Below are 26,398 nucleotides of genomic sequence, written 5' to 3' on the forward strand. Positions count from 1 at the left end.
GAGCACCTGACCGGAGACCAAGAAGTCGCAGGTTCGATTCCCGCTCGAGGTTGTGAAATTTTTCTTTCATACCATGGCATGATTGTGACTATAATAGTATTTAATTAAAAAAATAAGCATAACCATTTTCTTTGAAGCAATGGCTACATATGAAAACAATTTAAAACTTTTAGATTATATCTTCGGAATTCTAAAATGTGAAAATTAGGAACTCAGAATATATAAAAATGTACCTTGTAACTTATAACGTGAATCAGACACCCAAATGGATGGAGATCATCTCAGTTCTGAAAGTTGAGTGAATACTATTGAAATGGAGAGTGATGGTGAAATAATGGATGGGAATTGGAGATGCTCACAAAAAATGCTCAGGAACACTGGCCTGTCATCATCATAAGCCCTGCTGTACCAATTGAACTACCGAGATGGCATTATTATACACCAAATTTTAATTTAAAAATATTCAGCTAGATATTCAGTAAACATACTACTATTAATTTCATATTGTGGTATGCCGATAAGCTATTAATATTTGACTATAATTATTTATTTACTGTGCCACCTTTGCTTATCTTAAAAGTTAATAATTTACATTAACGTTTTCGATACATTTGTATCATCTTCAGATGTAGAGTGTTAAATAAACATTTATGATGAAAACCTTGCCTTATGGTATGGAACTTATTATGATTTTCGGATCTTGCTAAAGTGAATTGCTCTAACTTAACCTAATTTGGTCTATAATACACATGTTACATTAAGTTAAAATCATTTGCAGTCCATATAGTACAATTTAAAAGATTCAAAATTATTTAAAAGTGATATAGAACTATAAATATAATCAGAGGAATATAAAACGTTATAGGACACTTTAAAACACTGTAAGCACTTGGTGGCAGTGTTTGCCAGTTTTTAACATCGTTAGATGGGGCTGCTTCTGTTGATCTTGCTTTTAACAACGAACTAAAACGGAGTACTGTTTATATCACTAACATGTCTATAATTATTAACAATGTGTATTATTAAAGCATTTCATTCGATTTTGGTCAATAGTTTCTATCAGAAGTAGTTTCAACTAAAATTCAATTAAAATAACACCAGCCAATTTTCAATTCAATTTATTAATATTTACGCATATTGTTACAGACACGCAAGGCTGTATTAAACTCATGGACTCGACAACATCCATCTTGTACCAAAAATGTCAAACCATCGACACATAGCAACATATATCTATGATTTTCACATCAATCTATTGACCAAAATCGAATGAAATGCTTCAATAATACACATTGTTAATAATTATAGACATGTTAGTGATATAAACAGTACTCCGTTTTAGTTCATTGTTAAAAGCAAGATCAACAGAAGCAGCCCCATCTAACAATGTTAAAAGCTGGCAAACACAGCCAACAAGTGCTTACAGTGTTTTAAAGTGTCCTATAACGTTTTATATTCCTCTGATTATATTTATAGTTCTATATCACTTTTAAATAATTTTAAATCTTTTAAATTGTACTATATGGACTGCAAATGATTTTGACTTCACGTAACATGTGTATTATAGACCAAATTAGGTTAAGTTAGAGCAATTCACTTTAGCAAGATCCGAAAATCATAATAAGGCAAGGTTTTCATCATAAATGTTTATTTAACACTCTAATCTGAAGATGATACAAAATGTATCGAAAACGTTAATGTAAATGATTAACTTTTAAGATAAGCAAAGGTGGCACAGTAAATAAATAATTATAGTCAAATACTATTATTAGTTTTATTTACCTTCAGCTTCTTGTTCAGATCTTTATTTTCCTCTTGGAGAGCATCACACATTACATCCCATTTTTGTATTTCACCATTGTCAACATTGTCCTGAAACTGAAATAAAAATAATACCTTTGAAATGTACTATTCATAAACAGAGAAAATATAAGAAGTTCAATCAAGATGACAATGGCAATAACAATAATAATAATTTCCTACCCTTTTCATATCCTGATTAGCCTTAAAATAAATCTGCAAAGAACCAGTAATGAAACTGAAAATGTTGCACTGAACTTACTTTTTTGACTTCACTTTCCAATGCTGCAATACGTTCATCTTTTTCATCGAGTGTGCACAACTGTTTGTCTAATATACGCTGTTTATGTAGAAGATCTTGCAAACATCGTTGTAAACTGGCTTCCTGAAAAGAATAAACATAGTTGAAAATGACAATGTAATTACTACCACACATAACATTATAGAAAACAAAAAAACACGTAATTGGCATGCTTAACTGCTTCTGTCCGTAAGCAAGCAATCTCCTCAATTATGAACACTGAGAAGCCAAGTTAATAACATGCACTGTGCACAGAATTTTTATGTTCCATTCCTCATGCATGCACCGTGGAGAAGGCAAAGAGAATTTCAGAAAATATATCCAAATCGCAAGAAAATCTATAATTTACAAATCAGTAGCAAGATGTATGATTTGAGGCTTTCTCGGCGTTGGTTCGCTAATATGTTTTCACGGGATATCAGCCGAGTTAAAATTTTGGAATGTTCCAAGCTTTCAACTGCTATCTCTGCAGCCATCTTCAGGGAAGTTGTGTCTGGACAGAAAGTCGTGGGTTATATAGATGTTAGGCTGTCTCAGGTGATATGGGAGGGGCGGAGCTTACGGAATGATAATTCCCGGCCCCGGATTGACCGATCCGCCAACCAGTCCCGTATCACCTGAGACAGCCTAACATCTATATAACCCACGACTGTCTGTCCAGACACTACTTCCCTGAAGATGGCTGCAGAGATAGCAGTTGAAAGCTTGGAACATTCCAAAATTTTAACTCGGCTGATATCCCGCGAAAACATATTAGCAGGGATAGTAGCAAGATGTTTCCTTACATAACATCAGTTTGGTATGCGATCAATGTGCCTAGAATAATCAGGATTGTGTTTCATGAGAAATAAAATGCATTCTGCAAAACCTATTAATATGCGACTTATTACAGCTATTTCACACAGGCAAATGCAACCAATGATAACAGGACAACTATTTGAACAGCCAAGATTATGGTTGGTTTAAGGGGAGAAGATAAAATTTGAATTTTTTTTTCCTAATTGATGCACAATTTTCATTTGTTGTATGTAGTAATGTAATTGCAGAACAACTGAAATTCGAGATTAGTTAAAAAAATTGGGGCCTAAATTTTGGAGGAAAAGAAACAACAGTAATTCACTGAAATGGATATGTATCTCAGCCAATTTTAAATACAAATAAAAAATTTATATGACGTTTTCACTCCTAAAAGCATGTTCTTTAAAATGTCTTCAGCACAATTTCGATATTAGTTTTCACCAATGCTTTTTTTTTTCTGGTGGAATGAGCCGGAACCACCTTTTTTTTTTTTTTTCCAGAATTAAAGTGCTGGTTTTCAACATTTTAAGATAAACAATTATATTATAAGAATGAGTTTCATAGGTACTTTTATGAAATAGGGAGGCATATTTTTGAAATACAACAAAATAATTTTCTATTCGAGAGAAATAGTTTCAAGAACATGTGCACCAAGTATCATACATGTTGTAATAATAGTTTCAAAGATTTGTAACTTTCTGTATGGAATAAAGCAAAAATGTACCTCACCTTATCAGAAAGTGTAACTGAAAGTTCTTCTCTTACTCTTTCAGCTTCATCCAATTCCTTTACAAGATGTTCATGATCCATTTGGGCATCTTGTAGAACACCCTCCAATTCCTGAAATCGTAACAGTTGCTCAAAACTGACATTGTAAACCTGTAACTGCCTCTGCAATACTTATCTTTAGACTAAACACCTTGATGTTCATGAAACAAGTAAGGGAGAAGTGGGTACAGTAAGAAAGGGAGAGCAGTGAAACATTTTTTATTAGATAGTAAATTTTGATGTTGAGATGTTGGTAACAGTGGAGTTGTATGTTGCATGAGTAAAGTAACAGTATTTTCATACTCGATTTGATTCTAGTTATAAAGGTGAGTGATGAAAAAATAATTCGTAATTTTTCACTCTAGAAGTAAAATTTTGGCTTGCGTTTAATGAAGGTTATATTGGATATACAAATGAGATATAAATATGAATGTTTTGTTACCTAATACTATGGTATTTGAGATTATGTTTGGCAAAGTTCCGTCTTTCTTGATTTAATTTTGAAGTGATGGGGTCATTTTTAAACGAACTATGCGTAAAGGGAACAGTGAGACATGCCATCGAAGGGTACACTGAGATGCCTCACTGTTCCCATTTACCAATGATTTGCAAAAATAAACTGTAATTATATTACATTTACCGGTCACTAACATTAAAAATGAACATACTAGTAACCAATTTAGGAACTGTAGCTTAAAATAATGGATACATTACATTTTAATGATTTCATAAATAAAAAATTATTCACAAAATTTAAGAAAATGTTAAAAAATAATAAAGAATTACATTAAATTCTTATAATTATAAGTTCTGTTGTCACCAAAAATTCATTTCATTTTTTCGCAGAAGTTTGAAATGTCATGAAAACTTCACTTTTCCAAATGTTCCAGATGTTTTAATGGTTTCGAAGTCAGACATCAAAATGATTCTAAATGAGTCTACAGAACATGTCAAGATAAAGAGACAGCAAGTTTTCCTTTCTTTTGAAATAAATTTAAATCATTTCAATGTCCGTTAATAGACACTGTGGTGTCTCACTGTACCCTCCTGAATGGGAACAGCGAGACATTTGCATTTTTTTGACAAACACATATTGTATATTATGTCCTTTATCTACTAACATTTTTGTTTATGTATTATTGTACTCCATGTTTTAATGTCTACTTCTATTGCACATGATTTTAAAAATACTTGAATTATCACTTGCATACATATGTTTTAATATTTTGTGTCTCACTGTACCCACTACTCCCCTACAAGAACTGAATCACTTTAGACTCAAATCAATGCAATTTAAACTGCATCTTACATACTGAACCATTAAATAATTTTGTCAAACTATCTATCATGTTGTATAGATCTGAATAATGTACATCAGTCATTTGCAATTGGATGCTCTGTAACATCATAGCAATCCAGGTAGACACTACAGAGCAGACCCCAATGTCTCTCTTCGCTTCCATATTACATAATGAGATTTAACAAAATCTAACAACAAAACAACAAATAATTTCTCGATTTTGACATGAAAGGAAGCTAAGCTTTACATACCTGAACCTTATCCTTGTATTTTTTAAGTTGTTCTTTCACAGTTGCAAGTTGATTTTCAACTTCTCGTGATAATGTTTCATCACCTTGAAAAGCAGCCTGAAAGACAGAAAGGACATTAAAGTAAGTCTGAAATTATCAGCACTGTGCATATACATCTAGTAGCCTCCCTGCAATGACTTATAGTCGAGAATCAATTTTAACCACAGTAGAAATAATACATTTTTAAATTATAGACATCAGCTCAAAGAATTTGAGTGACCACAAGGGTTCTGAATACAATAAACATGTACAATATAATTTTTTTTTTATCCAATGCCACCGGGTTGTCTTTTCGACATTTCTGGTCTTCTCTCCTGGCCGTGGCTTAGTTGTAACCCACTTCTGAGGTTGGGGCGCCTGGAAGGCGGAGTTACATTACCCCGATGATGTGATAGGATGATTATGATAATGTGGTGCCAGGAGAGGTCTTAAATCTAAACTTAACCTAAATTCCAGACCATGGACGAACACAGGAATAATCCCCTTTAAGGAAAAATTCCTGTGCTCTAACCGGGAATCGAACCCGGGACCTCATGAACTATAGCCAGAAGCTCTGACCACTAGACCATTTTTTATTAAAAAATGTAGGTTGTTACTTATATTTGTAACTTATTTATTGACTCTTCCTTGAATTTCATTTTTCTTTTCTTTTTCAAAAGTGGCGTGTACAATATAATGTGATGTGATACATTAATCGGCATGTATTTGTGATGGAGAATTTGGAGATGACCTTTGTTGTTTACTGCAATTCTCAGCCAACTACTAGCAACTGAAGTGTGGTTGGTGAGTACCTAGTAAATTTTTTTTTTTCAAGCTAAGTAAGGTATTTTTGTCATATGTAAAATAATTATTTTTTTATTTTTAGCAAATATTTTCATACTGTTTAGCACATAAAAAATAAATATATTTAAATTTTTTAGCACATAAAAATCCACTCCCTACTGATAACATAACATTTAAAAGACACTTTGGAAAGCTAATATAGGGAAGATAATCTTCAAAAGCGAACTGATTATTATCATATTGCCTGTTTATTTTGATACTGAGTTATTATTGATTATTTATAAAATGTGGGATCTCAACGTGGCAAGGTAACTAGAAATTATGATTTATATACTATGCATGATACTCAGTTTGTGACGCAATAGATTTCCAAAATTTTACAAGAAATTTAAACCAGACTTGAATATACTACGAAAAGAAACAGACCACTTACTCCAATTCAGCATCTACTGTTTACTCTTGATTCTATGATACTGGCTCTTTTCAACTAGCTATAGCCGATGTCAATAGTGTTTCAAAATACACAGTGAGTATTATATTTAAAACGTTTCAGCAAAAATCGCTTCTTTGATAAGTCATGTTAGCATTAGTGCTATAACCTTACTTTGTAATAATATTATTCAGTGGTAGTCACCTACAACTTTCATTTGTCTTCTTTATCGACCATGGCCTACTGTATCAGGTTATGATTTTATACATTTTTTATTACTTTAGATAATTTGTAGAAACAAAAGCCGCCCTAAATAAGGGTTCGAAAGATCGGCCTACTAATCAATTCATAAAGAATAATAAGTAAACAAAACAATTTTGTAACACTTGGAAAGAAAAAGAAAAAACATTAAGATAAGAAAACTAGGAAATCATTTACAATAAAAATTTTGTTGGGTACAAATGATTACTATAGCTAGACCACTTAGAAAAGGCAGCTATGGCGGAAACCTAAATCATTTCCTTCTCCCATACTCGCTGCGTGTTCCCCTCTGTGCATTCCCCGACGTCGATCACCAATCAGAATCTGTGTCTTAACCGAAGTTGGCGGTGCTAAGTCGCTATTATCGAGACTCTTATTGGATTGTGTTCTTTACTTCCGCTTCAACTGTACACTTCTGGTCAAAATATTTGTCCTCTGATTTCCGCACATACTCGCATAATTTCGTCTATTTTTCTGGGGAACATTCATACATGAGTTTATGATCAAACAATATTACTCATGTAAAGACATGTCAATACTCTGGTTATAACTTAAACACACAGCACTATTACTAGTATTCATTTATTTATTTTATACTACCACTTCACTTCACTTTGGCGCAACTGTACTCCCTACGAATTCAGCGCTCGCCATGAACAAGAACTGTAGGAGGGGAGATTAGCGCATGCGCATTACAACTGCATTTACAAAGTGGTACCCCTATAATTATAGCTAAGGATGATTTTAACACGTGAGATCCTATGGCATCAATCGTTGCATCAGAAATTTTATATTGTTTAAGTTGATTTAAAGTTTCACGTGGGATCGTGCCACGGGCACCGAACATGAGCCCAAAAACTGCCCAATGTGTAATGTGGTATTGTGCTCCAAGATGCTGACAACAAGGCTCATATATGACTTGTTTTTCACGACACACCTCTTGTGGCTGTTGCTCGTGCATCTCGAAATGGATTGTGGGATCAAGAATGACACCCTTATCCTTCTGCCGATCAATTATGATGATATCAGCCCGTCTAGTAGAGCCATCAGAAGAGACGCAACCAACCTCCTCATAAACCTCATAGGAAGCATTCTGACGGATTGAAGCTGCGATGAGAGAACGAACCGTATTATGTCTGTTGATTCGGAGCAATTCTCCATGATGGCAGAAACCCAAGACATGAGAAAGCGTTTCTTGCTCGTCGCATCTTCTGCAACGGGTTGAGTCAAGAGTTCTACCAGGGAGAGTACGTACATGTATTGTATTACAGTTCATCTTAATGGCTTGCGTCCACTGACTGCTCGAAAGTCCCTTTTTGGTTGAGATCCACGAATTACCTTTCTTCCAGTGAGAATAGAAAACAACTCCCAAACCTTTACTTTTCAATTTGCTCCATTGATGAAAAGAATCTTCACGCAATGCTTTTCTTAGTTTTTGAGAAGAAATACGTTCAGAGCAATCGAAGGTAATTGGTAATTGTTTGATGCAATGTTCAATTTCGTTTGGAAGATTTCGAGTGGCTGCTACATGAGGGTTGTCAACGTGTAAAAGTCTTTGACAAATATTTAAGTGCTGAAGGTAAGCTTCCCACTCGGCTTTAAATACTCCTAAACCTCGCAATCTTCTTGGTGCATACAACATAGCATCCGGGGTGTCAGTAGGAATGTTAATTATTTCCTTAACAGCGCTGCGAATTAATTAAAGAATAATAATATCAGCCAATAACAAATTGTCTCACTTGTGCAAAATCATTACCAACTGCTACTGAGTAGTTAAAACGTGTTAACGACTTAGAGTTAAGTGTTGGTTTTAAACAAAATGTTGAAGAAATGAAAAATACATTAACTAAATGTTAGAAATAAACAGGCTGTTAATTTAACACTAGTTAAGCCAAATTAAACATTTCTTGGACAATATCTTTGAAAAATACTGGAGTGCAAGAGGTCAAATGACTTTATTGTCAAATGCCTGACGTTATCTTCAAATTAAAAATAATAAAATGTTATTTTCCACAAAATCCTCTTTCTATGCAATATGGTAAAAATGTCATAAATATCACCTCTCTCAGTCTTTGAGCATTCTTTAAGTCCGCTTGACACTGGGCTAGTTCAAATGTCAACTTTGAACATCTTTCAGAAAGTTCATGTTGCTGCTGCTGCGAGGCTCTGTACAACTGGTTGGTTTCCATTAGGTTCTCCTTCAGCACTTCCACTTCTCTCTCAGATACCTAGAAAAAAAAAGTGAAAAGCAGTTGACAAATTTCAGAGTCCATGCATACCTAGTCTCCAATGTGAAACACATACACAAAAACATTTTTCTGCAATATAAAACATCCCAAAGGGAACAGAAAAATCGTATTTCGCGTGAAACAACTATTACAGAAGCGATAGTTTTATCTGGCACTGGACTTTGCTATTCGCACTTGTAAGAAAGTCTGGTTACCAAACCATCAATCACTATCTACACTATATTTCGCTCTCCGCCAGAAACAATGAACAAATTTAGTTTCAATTACTGTAAGGTCTGATCTGAAATCCAGCAGAGTAAAGTTATTCCCAAACAGTCTGTCATGAGCTGTTAAGCAAATTTTAAATTTAACAATAAATTTTATGCCATCCGAAAATATTTATCGGATTATGCTATGAACTACTTGGCGCTCGAGCAAAAACGTCCGATGCAGACCTCTGTTAGGCCTATATTACACTATCAAATTTCTGTGTCACAGAAGTTTGATAAAATATATATGATAAAATCTTTTACAGTGTAATATAGCATCTTTGATCACATCTAGTTGTGACATAGTTCAGTGATAAAAGTTATGGTCATCATCATACCTTTGATAAAATCTTTGACTAAGAAGAAAGAAAATGGCGGACATTAAGTACATAGGATCTGTGTGACAAATGTAAAGGACCATCAGCCACTTGGGATGCTGTGCTTAATGACAATACATCATAGATTATATCATATCAACATATCATATCATATATGGTCTGTGAAACCACATGACTTTTAACATCACATTACGAGTCACATGAAATGTTACGTCATCCATTCTCAAATACGGAATATAGGATTTTACATCTTCACACTGAAGTTCTCTCAATAGAGTTTGATGGATTCCTTTTGTATCTCTTCTCCCTGCCCAATCTTTAACCCAAATATGTTTTTTCTTTTATTTCTTCTTCAGTATTAATGCAATAACCATTACTGCACTTACAGTTGCAATATGCATAGAACTGTCGTGGATAGGTTGTTAGAACTGTGATGAAAGATGTGATAAAAGCTTTGATATAGTGTAATATACCCAAAATCAGACATTTGATCATATATATTTGATCAGAAATGTTATCATATTCAGTGACACAGAAATTTGATAGTGTAATATAGGCCTTACGCATGTATAGGATATTGTGTTACGTCTGGAAGTAAGGTAGGTAATATAAAGATACGACAGAGGCAGACAGTAAATTTAGTAATACTTCAAAATGCCTATGAATCTTCTAGCCAATTATCAAGTTACATTCTTCAATACTATAAAGTTCGTAAATATAAAGTAAGAAATACATGCCTGTTTACTGTAACTTTCTTCTAAAAACTCGTCATCATAACGTTGCCGTTTACGAGTTTGTTCTTTGTAATGCTGTTCAAGTTTCTTTACTCTCCAATCATAGATTTCTTCCTGCCGCAGTTTCGCCTCTTCCCAACGATGTCTAAAAGTAAAAAAATGTACATAAAATTATATCACTTCAAGTTTATATACCAGTATTGATTTCATGAAGGCTCGACATAACAGACAATTTTAGGACTGTTTTTATAACAAAGTATTTAAAAAATACCTTTCAGTTCTTCTCTGCACTTTTTAGTAATAAGTTGTTTATGTGATTTACATGATCAATAATCAAGATTTCGGCATTGCAATCAGAACAGATAAAAGTAGGCGCAATTGTACTAAAACAGCGAAAACTCCAATTAAAAAAAAAAGAACTGATACTAATTTGTCTTAATATTCTTTCGCCCGCACAAACAATGTGTTCATGCACACATACAGTCTAGGATTTTAAATTATAAATGATAAATTCTAAGTTAATATTCAGTAAAATGCTGAACTTCCTATAAAACATATGAAATTGTATATTATACTTACTCCCATTCAGTTTGTGATTCTGTGAATATTCTGAAGAATTCTTTACCGAGTTCTTGTCTCAGTTCAGTTTCTATATTCAGTGCCTTGTCTCGTTCTGCTGCCAGTTTATTCTCCAATTCCTTAAATAAAAAGTTGTTACTTTAAGCTTCTGTTTTCATACAATAAAGATCAGGTTTGAAGACAGAGGAATTAATGTTGCAATATAATGTTACATAAGATAGTTCATCAGTAATGAAGTATTCCTTAGCCACTTTATGAGCCTTAAACAGGGGAGGACAGTTATGAGTAGGGACCGGATTTTTATGTAATTACACATTATATTCCTTTCCACCTAACCGTATATAAATAACAAATCTTTACGAATCTTGTAATTACCATTAATATATTAAAATTTGATACTACATATTTTTACATATTTACCCCACACTGCATATTATGGCTTGGTATTAGCCTACATAAATCAACATATTTATGGGGTTTTATTCATTTTTACTTCTCTGAAAGGTAAAAAAAAATTCTGTTTACAATTTGAAATACACAGATTTACCTAACCAAGAAAGGATATATTTCGGGACGAAACATAACGTCCCTAGTTCCAGGAAGTAATAGAGGCCACTGTAAAATGAGTGAAGAAAAGGAAACCTTTCTCATACAACTACCTTGTACTGTAAAAATCGTTCAGAAAGTAGTGTTGCCTTCATGCCGTGGATGGGACGAGGACGACATGATTTGTCTCAAACTATAATTGTTCTGCACACTTCTTAACAAGCCATTTCCATGCAATTTTCAACCTTATCCGCCCTCTTCCTAATCCTTCCAGGGAAAACCCGTGTCAAGTCTGGCATGAGACTTTCAGGTTATTGCTCGACCTCTTTATTTTAAATTTAGTAGACCTATACGAAAATAGAATTTTCCGAGCAATTAGAAAGTGGTTATCGGCTGAAATAATCCTACCCTTCTGAATGAGACAGGAATGTCACTTTTCAAACTACAGTTTGTAAATGCCTATGTTTGAGGTTTTAGTAGGTACTTCGTTTCTTACAGGGAGCAGCTAAAATGCATGTGTCCCACATCTTCTCTTATTTTCTCCTAATCCAGTAAAGCGAAACAGTGCTTGCAGTACTGTTGTGTCATTCATTTCACTCAGTTCTCTAGTTTTAGTACGTACAGTATAAAGTGCAAGTGAGTTTATCTACTGCTTTTAACTAACTAAAATGACCCACCCTAATGACAAAAATAAAATCATGGATTGCAATGGACGAAGCTTTCACTACAGATGGAAAAATAGTAATGTGTCAAGTGTGCGGTACAAAAGTCGGGTGCTCTATGAAATCACAAGTGGAGAGTCTTACCTATCTTATACCTGCCAGATATATTAAATATTTTCATGATTTTACACATTTTGGTACATATTCAGCTTATTTTTCTTACATAAATATGTACATATTTCACATCTTGATATTACATAAAAATCCAGTCCCTAGTTATGAGCTGCTGCCAACTCGAAGCTCCTGTTCTAGTTTCTCTATGGAGGATGACATACTCCTACCTTTCTGTGAAAAAGATAACCCGCAAAGAACAGCATATAAACTAAAACAGATGTCACAATCTAATATAAAAATTTCAACAATAAAAAAAAATAATATGATCTATAATAGTGATCCAGACATCTCATAATATAAAATTCAATCAAGAATACCTCAAACAAGACGTAATATTTAAATATGTACACACAAACATAAAAAAACAACTCATTCAGCACAAAAAACAAAAGCTATAGCAGAAAAAATATACACAAAATAATATAAAACATTAGACGAAAAACAAACACAACACAAATGCATAACCGAAACAAATTAACATGGAAAGTGTTGAAATTTTGCCAGAATCTCAGAAGGAAAACGAATACCATGTTTTACTGCATCTTTTATTACTTTTTTTTTTTTTTGGCATGAAAATATATGGTGCGACCATTATGTGAAGAATAAATTAAAATTGTAACAACTGGTCACACCGACTTTAAGTGATCAGCTAACATATAATGGGGGCATGTGCGATCAAGCAGGGTCAAATTGCGTGATTCGTAGAAGAGAAAGGAGGGGAACCAGTGTTAGTGTGCGACTCTGGAACTGTAATGTCAATAATATCTTAAAAATAAAAATTACTGTGGTGTTATTAAATTAAAAAACAATCTTTTGACTAAAAACATTCACACTATTGTTGAATCACATGTATCGGCACATCTGATACAATGAAGTCGATATCATGTAACTACTGGACCAGTCTGCGGAAAGATCATTGGTCTAGGCCTAAAAAATGTATTTGACCATCGTAAACAACCACCACTCACAAACTCATACTAACATCTCGCACCTCCACTACATTCACTTTCGTCAGTTGCCGCTACTGTTTCTCGCACATTCAACCTGAAGCATAAAGATACGTGTTGCAGTGGTGCACGTTATTTTAAAATAATTCTTGATCGCGATATGCAAAAATATCCAACCGAAATTCTAAAGTTCTGATTAGATGAGATTACATGATGAAATACGGTAATTGTGAAGAAAAAAAAAACATTAAGTGCAAAACATATAGGCTAATAGAAGTTTTACTGTATTAGCTAACACAAGCTGGTACTGCACCTTTAACACGATGCAGGAAACACACTTGTATGTTCGAAATCCGTCTAGAGCATGAAAATTTATCTGTTGTCATTGTGCTATTGCATGATATACAGTAGCCTGCAAATTAATCCTAACAACGTAATTACTTATGCAAAAACACTCAAACGGGATAAAAAAAGTATCTAAGACATACCTCAGTAATCTATGTGGCCTCCCTTGTTCCTAATAACAGCTCTGAGATGATTTGGCATGGATTCCACTAATTTCCCACAAATATTCTTCATTTCTTCATCGCGAAACCATACACCAATGAGGGCAGAAATCATCTTCTCCTTTGTAGAACAATCCATTTTTTGCATTCTTCTTTTGCAAATTGACCACAAGTTCTCAATGGGGTTGATGTCGGGTGAGTTGCCTGGCCAGGGGAGTACCTGAATATTCTTCTTGTTGAAGAATTCTGTAGTTTTTCGAGACGTATGGCATGGTGCCAGGTCTTGTTGGAACACACCTCTGCCATCCGGAAATGATTTTTGCAGCTGGGGTACGATTCTGGTTTCCAATAAGTGAATATATTTGTCAGAATTCATCATTCCCTTGATAGGTATTAATGCTCCAGGCCGTTCATGTGTAAAACAACCACAAAACATTACTTTAGGGGGGTATTTGGGTGCTTGTTGGAGATGAGCTGCTGTTACTTTTTCGAATCCTTTCCGTACGTAAGAAACACGGTGGCCGTGGACCTCGAAATGAGACTCATCGGAAAAAAGTACATTCTTCCAGTCATTCACTGTCCAGTGTTGATGTAATTTTGTCCACATTAAGCGTTTTTTGCACATAACAGGGGTTAGCAGTTGCTTCTTAATAGGCTTACGAGCCCTTCGTCCAGCTTCCAAAAGCCTACGCCGCACTGTTGTGACGTGAATATTCGCCCCAGTGGTAGCCATTAACTCGCGGGTTAAGTCGACAGCAGTTAGTCTAGGATTTAATTTACTTTTCCTGACAATTAAATGATCATCTGCAGGTGAAGTTTTCCTTTTCCGGCCACAGTTTCCTTTTTTCTGGGGTGTGATGGATCCCGTCTCCCTGTATCGTTTTATGATCGAATTAACAGTAGCCAAACCGATGTGACATTCTGCAGCAATTTGCCTCTGTGTCATAGAAGAATGCTCTGCTAATGTTATAATTTTAGACCGTTTTCGTGGAGTTGTATCCATTTGTGAAGACAACAGAATGTACACAGGATTGCAGTATTAAGTCTTCAACACAACTGAAATGCTTATAAGTACAAAACGACAGGCAAAATGTCACATATTATAAAAAAAAAAAAAATGACAGACCTTCAACAATGGAATTACACGTACTACAGATGTCAATTAAAGCGGTATGAGCAGCTGTGAGGCCAACAATGACAGAAAGTTTAAAAATATGTCGTGTTCGGATTAATTTGCACGTTACTGTAGGTGAAGATACATCACCAAGTTGAACTCATATTCCCCGAAGAGTCTCACTACATGTCTACGTAAGGAATATCCAGATTTTAATAGATTATAGCATCTCAACTGATATCAAGGAAGACTATATTGGGGAGAAAGAGAGAGGTAGCAGAAAAATATGAAGAAATATCTATGAAAGTAGCTTAATATTAGCTAAAATTTCTTACTTCAATTCGTGCATGTAGTTGCTGTATCTCTCTACTGCTATCCACAGAAAGGCTGGATTCATCTCCTGTAAAGAAAACTTCTGTTTACTTTTGGCAAGAAGAAAAAATACATGATAAAATTTATGACAAAAATAATACAATTGATTACCGGCACCATAAATCTGACATTCCTGAGTTAAAAAAAAATAGTCAAATTTTTTTGCACTGGTTAATTTGAATCTAGTTATGAACAATATAAAACTAATTAGAGTTTTGAAAGACCATGTCAATTTTAAGGATTATTTAGTAAAGGGCCTAAAGCTTCTGCATCTTGCTCATTAAACTTGAAATTCTCCTTTCATATTTTAACAACAATATTCTTTCCTATGTTGAGAGTCTATGCAGTTCTATTTACCAGTGTTTTACAGCAAAAAGGCCCATCATTGTCTCTTTCTTTCTCAAAACAGTCCCACATGTTACAAGCCATTTCTCTCGCCTCACTTGTAAGAGAAGCAGCTCTTCCAATACATTTCTAGGCTTATTGCAGTACTCCTTTCTCCCTCTGAACCCATGAATTATTCTGTGCCGCTAACAGCAAGAGTTGTATAAATGAACAGATACTTTAAGTCACATTACAAATGCGAGCACACTCACAATTAAATCAAAAGTTTCATATCCATTGTTCAACAATTAAAACAGAAAATTAATATCCCGAATTTAAAAGAAAACCTACAAATTAAACCAAACCCTTTAACTCTATTAAATATGGAATATAATCTAAATTTAACAGAAGAAATACTGAAATCAGAAGTAAACACTGAAATAATGAAACAATTGTCTTTAGAGACAATTAATATTAGGTACCCTCCACAAAACTGGCTTCATTTATACACCGACAGATCCTTGATCTCCAGAGAACAAGGTGCCGGTGCAGGTGTTACGTGCTGTCTCTTCTCACTTTATAGATCTCTTGGGTATGGAACAACAAGTTTTGATGGAGAAATCATTGCAATAAGTGAAAGTCTCAGGAATCTTCTATGCCACATCAGTAAATTTAAAAATGCAGTTATATTATCAGACTCCAAAGCAGCTATTCTATCAATAGTCTCTAAACACACACCTTCATCTCAAACAGCAGAAATAATTAAAATGCTCTCTCAATTAATATCACTTAATAAAAGAATTGTATTCCAATGGATACCATCCCATTGCGGAATCCTGGGAAACGAGAATGCGGATGCTTTAGTAAAGAAGGGCAGCACTGCTACTTACAGACCTGTTACTAAATCTACGTATTACTCTGTGAAAAGATTTATTAAATCTACATACTTAGACTTCAACAAACAAAATTTGATAAGGTAAAAAATGGAACTCTCTGCATCAGAATCCACAGTTAATTCCCGATTTACCACGAAAATCGTCTGTAGCTGCGTTTAGATTGGCAACAGGCCATGATTGTTTGGCCAAACACCTGCATAGAATTGGAATATATCAGTCCCCTAACTGTCCATTGTGCAACTCAAACCAAGAAATGGATTCGGAACACCTCAAAATCTGTGCTTCAGTGGCTGGTCATGATAATATCTTTGAAAAATATTGGAGTGCAAGAGGTCAAATGACTTTATTGTCAAACTCCTGGCATTAGAAAACAACAACAACAAACAACAACAATTAAATTAAATTTAAAATTAAAACTCAAAATAATTCTATCACCATCAACAACAAAATGACTATGAAAACAACAGGCATGACAGAACACCAATACTTTCTGCGACAGTACCAAGACTCAACCCTCTGCACGTAACAGCTGGCTACCACGTGCTTGTTACGAAAACAGTCGGCAATGCCAATCTGTCACCATGGTCTCTGGTTGGCTGGTTTGAGTGGTTACCATGGTGATGCCTTGAAGATGCTGAACTGTCAATATCGTTCAAATTTTGAATAGACTGTACATGTTAGACTACAATAAGTGCTTGTTGGCCTACAATAACTAACACAATAGCAGCTAGATAGCTTAAAGCAGAAGTACCCAAATTACATTGTAACTGAAAGATGTTACAGCTCACAGATGTAAAGACTGCTAGATAGTTTGTAGATAAATGTTTGCTACAGGAGTTCGGTTGGTCTTGAAGTCATGTGTGGTTCACATCTGACAGGCACTATTAGACTTCAACAAAGTCACAAAGAAATGCATCTGTTCGAAATTTGGACATGAGGTTCGCCCTTCATATAAAGGTACGATCACAAGTCGCTACTTTTGCAGCGATGCAGTACAAAAAACTGCGCAACTCTTGTACTGCGACGCGTGAACAACGGTGCAACCCGAAAAGTAGCGGCTGCCGAACCTGCTGCTCGCTACTTTTCCATGCTGCGCGCAGCTTAGAAGTAACGACATGTGAACAGGGTTCTCAGGGTTGCAGCCGCAGCATTTTTGATATCGGTTTTGTTGAAACTTTTGCTGCGGTTGCAACCAGTGTTACCACCCAAATGTGCCAATGATACTTTTATTGTTTGGATGTATTTTAATGTTAAATGTGATGAAAATAAATTATTTGTAACAGTTATTAAATACACAACACAGTCTGAGCATAATTGCTGACGATATAATTCATTTTTTTAATTTTCCATAGCGTAGTTCCAAACAGGAGGGTTGCCAACATTTATTACGTGACTATACTGTTGGTTATTATTTAAGTATATAGGCGTTTTTAAAAGCTTTATAGTAAAAATAATGTCAATTTCTGAATACTAGATACGACAGAAAAACAAATAATAGATAAGTAAGCTTTCGCATGAGTTTTTTAATATTGCGAACATAACCACAAAATATATATTGAGAAGTCAACACAGAGATGGAAACCTGCAGCATGACTGCGGCTGCAAAAGTAGCGCCTTGCGTGTGAACAGACTCGCAACCTCCAGTTGCAACTTTTGCAGCACTCGGGTTGCGCAGCACGAAAAGTAGCGTGCAGCGTGCTACTTTTGGCTTACGTGTGAACACGACACGCAACTTTTGCAGCTGCAATATAAAAGTTGCACTGCAAAAGTAGCGATGTGTGACCGTACCTTAAGATACTGAACTGTTACAAATGCACAAGTTTTAGAAAGTTATGTCTGCCTTCGTTTTGTCAGGACACCTGCCTTTAACTCTGTCACCAGTAGACTAACTTTCATAACTACCAACTATTGAACAACTATTGTAACATTAATAAGAGAAAATATCATCATTAAAGAAAACAAGTAACAAATAAAACAAAGGATTTCAATAGGGCAGTAACACATCACAATGTCAAAGTCACTTTTTCAATATCAGATCTGCTGAAAGCATTGTATTAAATTTTGCAGCAACACAATAAGTTTTGTATTTTATTGAATGGGAATGTAAAAGAAAATACAAATAAATATAAAAATTGCAGCTTCAATAATAATTACTGATTGTACCTCTTGCAGTAGCAGTAGTTGTTGTACTTGAAGAAAGAGTTGAATTCTTAGACATATACTGAGAAAATCTGGAGGTCCGGGGAACACGTTTCTTAGGTCTTGGTGGCTGTATAACTATCTATAAATAAACATTCATGGTAATAACAAATTAGTGTCAAACTGTGAATTTAATGGTTCTACTTAAATTGATTCTGGAGTTAATAATGTAGCAGAACGAAACACGACAAAAAAACAAGTTCAGAGTAGATCATTAGTACACAAATGAATGTCTTTAACAAAATCAAGTATGTACCAGAGTTACTTGTTTTCATTTTATTACACCAGCCTGACTGAGGCAGCACAGATATAAAATGCATTGTTATTTTAAAACTTATATCTCGTTAAATATTTATTTATTTATTCTGGTGTAGTTAAGGCCATCAGGCCTTCTCTTCCACAACACCAGGAATACAAATACAACAATAGAAATAAACAGAAAAAAAAATACATTATATACAAAATAAAGCTACACAAAAAATAAAGAGAGAGAGAGAGAGAAAAAAAACACTATAAACAAAGTAAAGCCACACAAAAAATACACAGGTTGCAGTCACACAAACTTTAAATGAGTGATCAAGTATCATAATTAATTGTGTCCTAACTAATTAACTAACATAAACAAGAAACTTGGAATTTTAATTTAGATTAAAAAAGAAAAAGAAAAAAAAAACACAAATCAATACTTCTAGCAATATCTAAAAACATTAATTAAGACAAAATTTTCCAATTTAATTTTTAATTGTGATAAAGTCCGGCAGTCCCTGACGTCATTAGGTAACGAATTCCAGAGGCGAGGTATTTCTATAGTATAGGAAGATGAGTATAAAGACGTTCTATTATGAGGGATAGAAAGAAGTGCTTGATGTCGGTTTCGAAGAGTTGTAAGAAATTGAAAGCACGATAATAGATAATTCGGAGTAGAAGGATGCATGATTCTAAACAGAAGAGACAGTGAATGTATTGTTCTTCGTTCCCTCAGACGCACCCATGAAAGTAACTGGAGGGAAGGTGTTATATGGTCAAATTTACGAGTATTGCAGATGAATCGTATGCACACATTATGAACACGTTGTAGTCTCTCAGCTAAGAGTGAATTTACATTAGTTAGCAAGGAATCGCAATAATCAAAATGGGGCATTACAAGCGTCTGAATAAGATTCTTTTTTAGACTAAATGGTAGAAATTCTTTCATATGGAACAAAGAGTGAAGTTGAGAAAATATTTTTTTGCAAATGTGTGTTACTTGGGTGTTCCAATTTAGATTGCTATCCATAAAAATGCCAAGATTTTTAACTGTTTACTGTATTTAACAATAATCCCATTCAATATTATATGTGGTACAGTACTACTATCAAGAGTGCTTCGTAGACGATTATGTCCCATTACGATTGCTTGCGATTTCTCTGGATTTAACCTTAATCCAAATTTGTGTGCCTACAGTGAAATCGAATTCAAGTCTTCGTTTATTTTGTTTACTGTGTCACTAGTCTCGTCAGGGTGGAAATGCAAATAAATTTGCAAGTCGTCAGCATACATATGGTATCTGCAGTGTTTTATCATATTAGTCACGTCATTAATATAGATCATGAAGAGTAAAAGTCCGAGAACTGATCCTTGTTGAATTCCAGACTTCACGACACACCATTTTGAAGAATAATCACATGCAATGACACATTGTTGACGTTCGCGAAGGTAGGATTCAAACCAAGTAACAGAACTTTCAGAAAGATTCAGAAGTCTTAATTTACATAATTGATTAATAATAATCAACTGTATCAAATGCCTTACTAAAGTCAAGTAATGTCAGTAATGTTAATTTTCGTTCATCCCTGGCTTCACGTATATCCTCATTCACTTTTAGTAGTGCTGTAGTTATATACTATGTCCATTTCTGAACCCAGATTGGTATTCGTCCAGTAACGCAGGTTCGGTTAGATAGTTCATTAATTGTTTGTGAAAATGTTGCTTCGAATAAAACTTGTCAGAAACATTTTTTTAAGCAACTTTTGTTATGTAATATTACCCTAAAAATCAATAACAAGAGCTATTTCGATTTATTTACTTCAGTTCCCCTTATAACCTCCGTTTTAAATGAAGTATTTTGAATGCCATATAGCCTAAAATCTAAGTGGGACCTTACTTATTCCACACACCAATTTTCGTAGAAATCTGTTCAGTCATTATCGCATGTGTGAAAAGGTAGCAATTATTTTCGTAAAAGCAAAAATAACCAAAGCTGTGATGGCAAAACGCTGTCATATCCCACCACTAGTCTCAATGCATTATTTCTACAGGAGAATGTCTGGAATAATAATAGTGGTAATAATAATAATAATAATAATAATAATAGTGGTAATAATAATAATAATAATAATAATAATAGTGGTGGTAATAATAATAACAATAATAATAACAACAATAGTGGTAATAATAATAACAATAATAATAACAACAATAGTGGTAATAATAATAATAACAACAATAGTGGTAGTAGTAATAATAATAATAACAACAATAGTGGTAGTAGTAATAATAATAACAACAATAGTGGTAGTAATAATAATAATAATAATAATAATAACAATAGTGGTAATAATAATAACCACAGTAACAACAACAACAATAATTAATAATAATAATAACAATAATAGTGGTAATAATAATAATAATCACAGTAACAACAACAACAACAATAATAATAATAATAATAATAACAATAGTGGTAATAATAATAATAATAATAATAATAATAATAATAACCACAGTAACAACAACAACAATAAATAATAATAATGATAACAATAATAGTGGTAATAATAATAATAATCACAGTAACAACAACAACAACAATAATAATAATAATAATAATAACAACAATAGTGGTAATAATAATAATAATAATAACCACAGTAACAACAACAACAACAACAATAATAATAATAATAGTGGTAATAATAATAATAATAATAATAACCACAGTAACAACAACAATAATTAATAATAATAATGATAACAATAATAGTGGTAATAATAATAATAATAATCACAGTAACAACAACAATAATAACAATAATAATAATAATAACAATAGTGGTAATAATAATAATAATAATAATAACCACAGTAACAACAACAATAATTAATAATAATAATGATAACAATAATAATAATAATAATAATAATAATAATAATAATAACCACAGTAACAACAACAATAATTAATAATAATAATGATAACAATAATAGTGGTAATAATAATAATAATCACAGTAACAACAACAACAATAATAATAACAATAATAATAATAATAATAATAATAACAATAGTGGTAATAATAATAATAATAATAACAATAGTGGTAATAATAATAATAATAATAATAATAATAATAATAATACCAATAGTGGTAATAATAATAATAATAATAATAATAATAATAATAATAATAATAATAATAATACCAAATATCTGTCGTTTGGAATTGGACGAAAAATTATAATTGCTCCAGAAATTCAATTAAATGACGATCAATTTTAAAAGATATAAAAAATATGCAGCTAATGATCAATACTTAGTATGTTATTGAATGTGGATTATTTTTATTATAAAGCAATTATTTGCTATGCTTCGTGCATAAGTTATAAGGATTCTTAGGCCTGATTTATAAGACTCAGAAATATAACACCAGAGAACCAAGTCACAAGAACTGAAGAATGCACCAAGTGTAACAGGACTTTCCAATGGTGGGCAGTACTGCTCATCAGTGTGACTACTACTGCGAAGGAATCTGAGATTACAAATGAAGCTCTCCACCGGTTATCTCCGGTACTACCATACGTGGAACAGGGGACATACGGAGGGATGCGGTTGTTCGGAGTGAAGCGACAGTTAGCTCAAGGACGACCAGCGCTTACGGATTGACTAGTTGTGAGTGGAATAAAATGGCACCAAATCTGACATGGAAATTCTTTAATTTGGTTGAAGGTAATAATAAAGTCGCACTCTGTAAACTTTGTGGGCGAATTTACTCTAGGGGTGTGGAACTTCGAATTTGCTAGACCATTTGAAGCAATCGCACAATCGCAAACTTGATGAAAACAATTACGCAAAACATTTGATACGATTTCTTTTTAAATTGTTTTAGTGCTATTGTTCTCAAAGGCCCACAGTATAGGAAAAAGTCTTGAAATTTCTCTAAAACATAACTATCGAGGCAATAAAAAACATGAAATATTTAAAAGATGACTTGAGTTATATTTTACTGTTTAGGCAATTTGAGTTATATTTTACTGTTTGGATTAAAATATTGAGTTTCTGAATGAAACTAAAGAAATATGTGGTAATAATATAATTACAATTATCCTTAAGTTGATATCTGCTTATATTTTTATTACATAGAAAGAGTGGTGCGTTTTAGAAGAGGCAGTTCAAATACGGACACCCTTTAACACAATAATCACAATCCTGTCTGGTGAAGAATCTGAATAAATTATGTTGGACATTAAACTTTAACCCATTGATAGCCCACGTTTCTTTTGTTCTATTCTGAAGCTCCCTTAATATATTTTACATTAAACTAAACCGATTAGAATAATAACTGACAAACACTGTTTGCGATTAAACGAGAGTTTCTAGGAGATGAATGTTTACATTAGCTACTGAAAAGCTTTACTCCTGCATTTGTTTTGCAGTTAGATTGAATGTTATTAATTTGATCAATGACAAAACTAATACGCCTTTCCACATATAGGGTAAACTAGGTAGTTATTGACCAGTATACGGTGATTGACCGGTTCCTTTTTTCAAGTATATTGTGAATAAACCACGATCGTGATTTCACTTTTTGCTGCATATACCTCTAGTAGCAACCCTTATTTGTGGTTAGTTGTCGCTGTTCATCCCACTGAGTTAGTGTCTGTTGTCTGAGAGGACTGAAATCGATTGGAAATGCAACTGAACGTAAACAAGTGTAAGTAACTAGAGACATTGCTAAGAATAATGCACGCAATAATTTATTTATTCTGCAAAGAATACATAAATTCTGGTGCTCGTTTTCACATTCATAGTGTGAGAAAAGGTATAAGGTTTCCGTCCACAGAATATTATTTTGTAAAAGTTTTTATATGACATAAAAATGCCCCGTGGTCAATCACTATAAAGTGAATGTCCGCAAACTACAGTGATTGGTAGTTTATAAATTATTTGTTAGAATAACGACCAATTTGCTCAAATTCTATAACATATTCGGTTAAATGATGAGGATTTTTACAGGACTGATACTATATTATAATGCCTAAGCCAGGTAAAGTTCATTGTACAGAGGAAGCTTTACGAAATGCTATAGAACCTGTCCGCAGTGGAATTGGTTTAAATAAAGCTGCCAAGAAGTCTGGTGTCCTAAAAGCAACCTTAGCGTCCAGAAACAAATATCCCGTTGAAGGAAAAGTGTCATTTGGTCCTCGCCCAGTGCTGGGTGAAGCCATTTGTAATAATATCAGCGAAATGACATACCGCTTACACTGGTTTGTAAAAATTGTAATTGTAATATTGTAAAATGTTGACATGTTCCACATCTTAAAGCTTCATTGCTCATGTAAGATCTATGGAATAAAATAAATGAATGAATGAATACGCAAAATGTTAGTTCGCTGATCATCCACCGAAAGCCGATGCTAAGAATGTCTATGAATACGGCCCTACATGATCAGATTAAAGAAATGCTCAGTGGAAAATGTGTTTCTGCCACAGCACATATACAACCTGCGCAGCATCAGTCTGAGGTAATTCGAAGGTCTCCGATTGAAAGTGCGCAAATAACTGCTCCGGGGAAAACCTAATCATAAGCAGCACTAGTGGTGGGTAAGATCATTTAGGTACCGAAGTGAATAACAATGGGGTCAGAATATTGCTTATACGTTTCTAAGCTATGCTGGATAAAAATATTGTGACAGCCACCTCAAGACTCGAATACGCGTCCCGCAACAGTCGCGCGGGAGTCGACACGGGCTCCACGGAGCACTGGGGGGGCGGCATGCGGCATGGAGAGGAGAAACGGCGGCATTCTGGGCCGCGGGAGAGAGGGGAAGTAGCAGCTGGTGACTGAGCGGAGAAATCCAGTCAAGTCTGGGCGTCTGTCGATTGTTCGCGAGATCGCGAACTCTCCAGAAGCTATGGTTTGGGTTATAAAAGAGAAGACGCAAGTGAACGTCATTCAGTCAGTAAGCCAGTGTTGTTACAGGCAGATTTGGACAGTAAGCGAGTTAGTCTTGTGTAGCAGTGAAGCCAGCTTCGAGACCAGAGCGCGACTTGAGTTGTGACCGTAACTGTGGAGCCTGAAGCCCGGAGTTCGAGTGCAGTGGACCGCAGTTGGGGGACCTGAGTTTGAAGTTCAGCGGATCGTCTCTGAAGGTCTGGGGTTCGAGATTCTGTGAACGCGAGTGACTGAGCTAGAAGAACTAGCCAAAACAAACGAGCTGTGAACTAAGAACTGACAGTTCTGTGTTGTAAATAGTGCTTTGTGAATATTAGTTAAGATTAACAGTTCATTGTTGTTCGTAATAGTCCAAGTAAATTGTCATTGTCATCTGTGGAGTGCACTAACGAATACTGTATTACTGTGTGGAGAGCAAATCCTATTGTTGAGATAATAAAATTACATTGTTGTTCAGTAAAAAAATTTACAATATTAACTACAGCATTATTTTAATAATGGTCACCTCCATTTACATTGATTTTGAGATATGCAGTTTTAAAGTTAAATGTGTACAGAAAATTCAGGATGTGAAATATTTGAAGAATATTTCATGCTTCTTATCAGAGATTAAGCTTCTTTCTACACTTGGGGTTTATGAATATTGTGTGAGGCATGTCTAATAAAGGAGATACAATAGAGGTATACCACTATTCAAATAAAATGTCAAAGTATGATTGAAAAATTCAAGGCAACTCTTTGGAGGTGTACCAGAATAATGCTTTTATGGCATGCTATTTACCTTCAGATATTTGATAATTTGGATCAAGGTCTGATCATCAATATTATCAGTCACTCAAAATCTCTCTAGAATCACTTATTTTGGCTTAGCATGGAATGCAGTTGAGTTATACCACTATTAATATAATTTTCTTGTAGGATTATCTATGGTACACTGTTGACAGCAAGTGGAATTTGGAGTTGTACCACTTTCATAATAAGAAGGGATATTTGTAATACTGAAAGTGTAGTTAACACCAATTTGACAAAAAATCTGCTGAAATATACAACAAGCATCATGCTTTTTACCCATCATTTGTAAGAAGAGGAAATTCATAGTGAAACATAGTGGAACACGTCTTGTCAGAAAATAGCTGGATACACTACGAAGATAGATCCAATTTGACAAAAAGTAGAGTTGTATCAGTATTAAGGGTATATGTACGTGAACGACCACAAGTATTATCAGAAAATCCAAGGCTCTAAATTTCTAAAATTTTGTAAGAAAATGAACTCACAATTGGACAAAAATTACAAGGTACCACACCAAGACTTATTAGAACTTAAATATCTGATAAAAGTATTAAAAAAAGGTTGAATAATTCCAAGTCACACAGAGATTGTGTGCACTCGTTGTGGGTCTCTGGCGTTTCGTCAGCCCACATGAGTTTTGTGGATATAAAGGGAAAAGTTGAGACGGTGTCGGGTGGAGTTCCCGGGTAGCTCAGTGGCAGAGCGCTGGTACATTCAACCAGAGGTCGCGGGATCGATACCTGGCCCCGGAACAATTTTTCCCTTGAAATTA

At 34.1% G+C, this 26,398-nt stretch overlaps 1 protein-coding gene across 1 annotated transcript in view; it reads right to left on the reverse strand.

Moving 5' to 3' along the window:
• Positions 1–26,398, reverse strand: part of LOC138709583 (kinesin-like protein KIF20A) — a 90,522-nt gene that overhangs the window by 31,223 nt on the left and 32,901 nt on the right. The window contains exons 11-19 of the mRNA XM_069840465.1: positions 18,584–18,701; positions 15,164–15,228; positions 10,880–10,998; positions 10,304–10,445; positions 8,792–8,959; positions 5,219–5,314; positions 3,629–3,739; positions 2,063–2,185; positions 1,783–1,878 (exon numbers count right to left, since the gene is read on the reverse strand). Coding sequence (XP_069696566.1) covers positions 1,783–1,878; positions 2,063–2,185; positions 3,629–3,739; positions 5,219–5,314; positions 8,792–8,959; positions 10,304–10,445; positions 10,880–10,998; positions 15,164–15,228; positions 18,584–18,701 — 1,038 coding nt within the window. The remainder of the gene's footprint in view (positions 1–1,782; positions 1,879–2,062; positions 2,186–3,628; positions 3,740–5,218; positions 5,315–8,791; positions 8,960–10,303; positions 10,446–10,879; positions 10,999–15,163; positions 15,229–18,583; positions 18,702–26,398) is intronic.

This window comes from Periplaneta americana, chromosome 11 (genome assembly GCF_040183065.1).
Source record: "Periplaneta americana isolate PAMFEO1 chromosome 11, P.americana_PAMFEO1_priV1, whole genome shotgun sequence".
In the NCBI taxonomy this organism is placed as follows: domain Eukaryota; kingdom Metazoa; phylum Arthropoda; class Insecta; order Blattodea; family Blattidae; genus Periplaneta; species Periplaneta americana.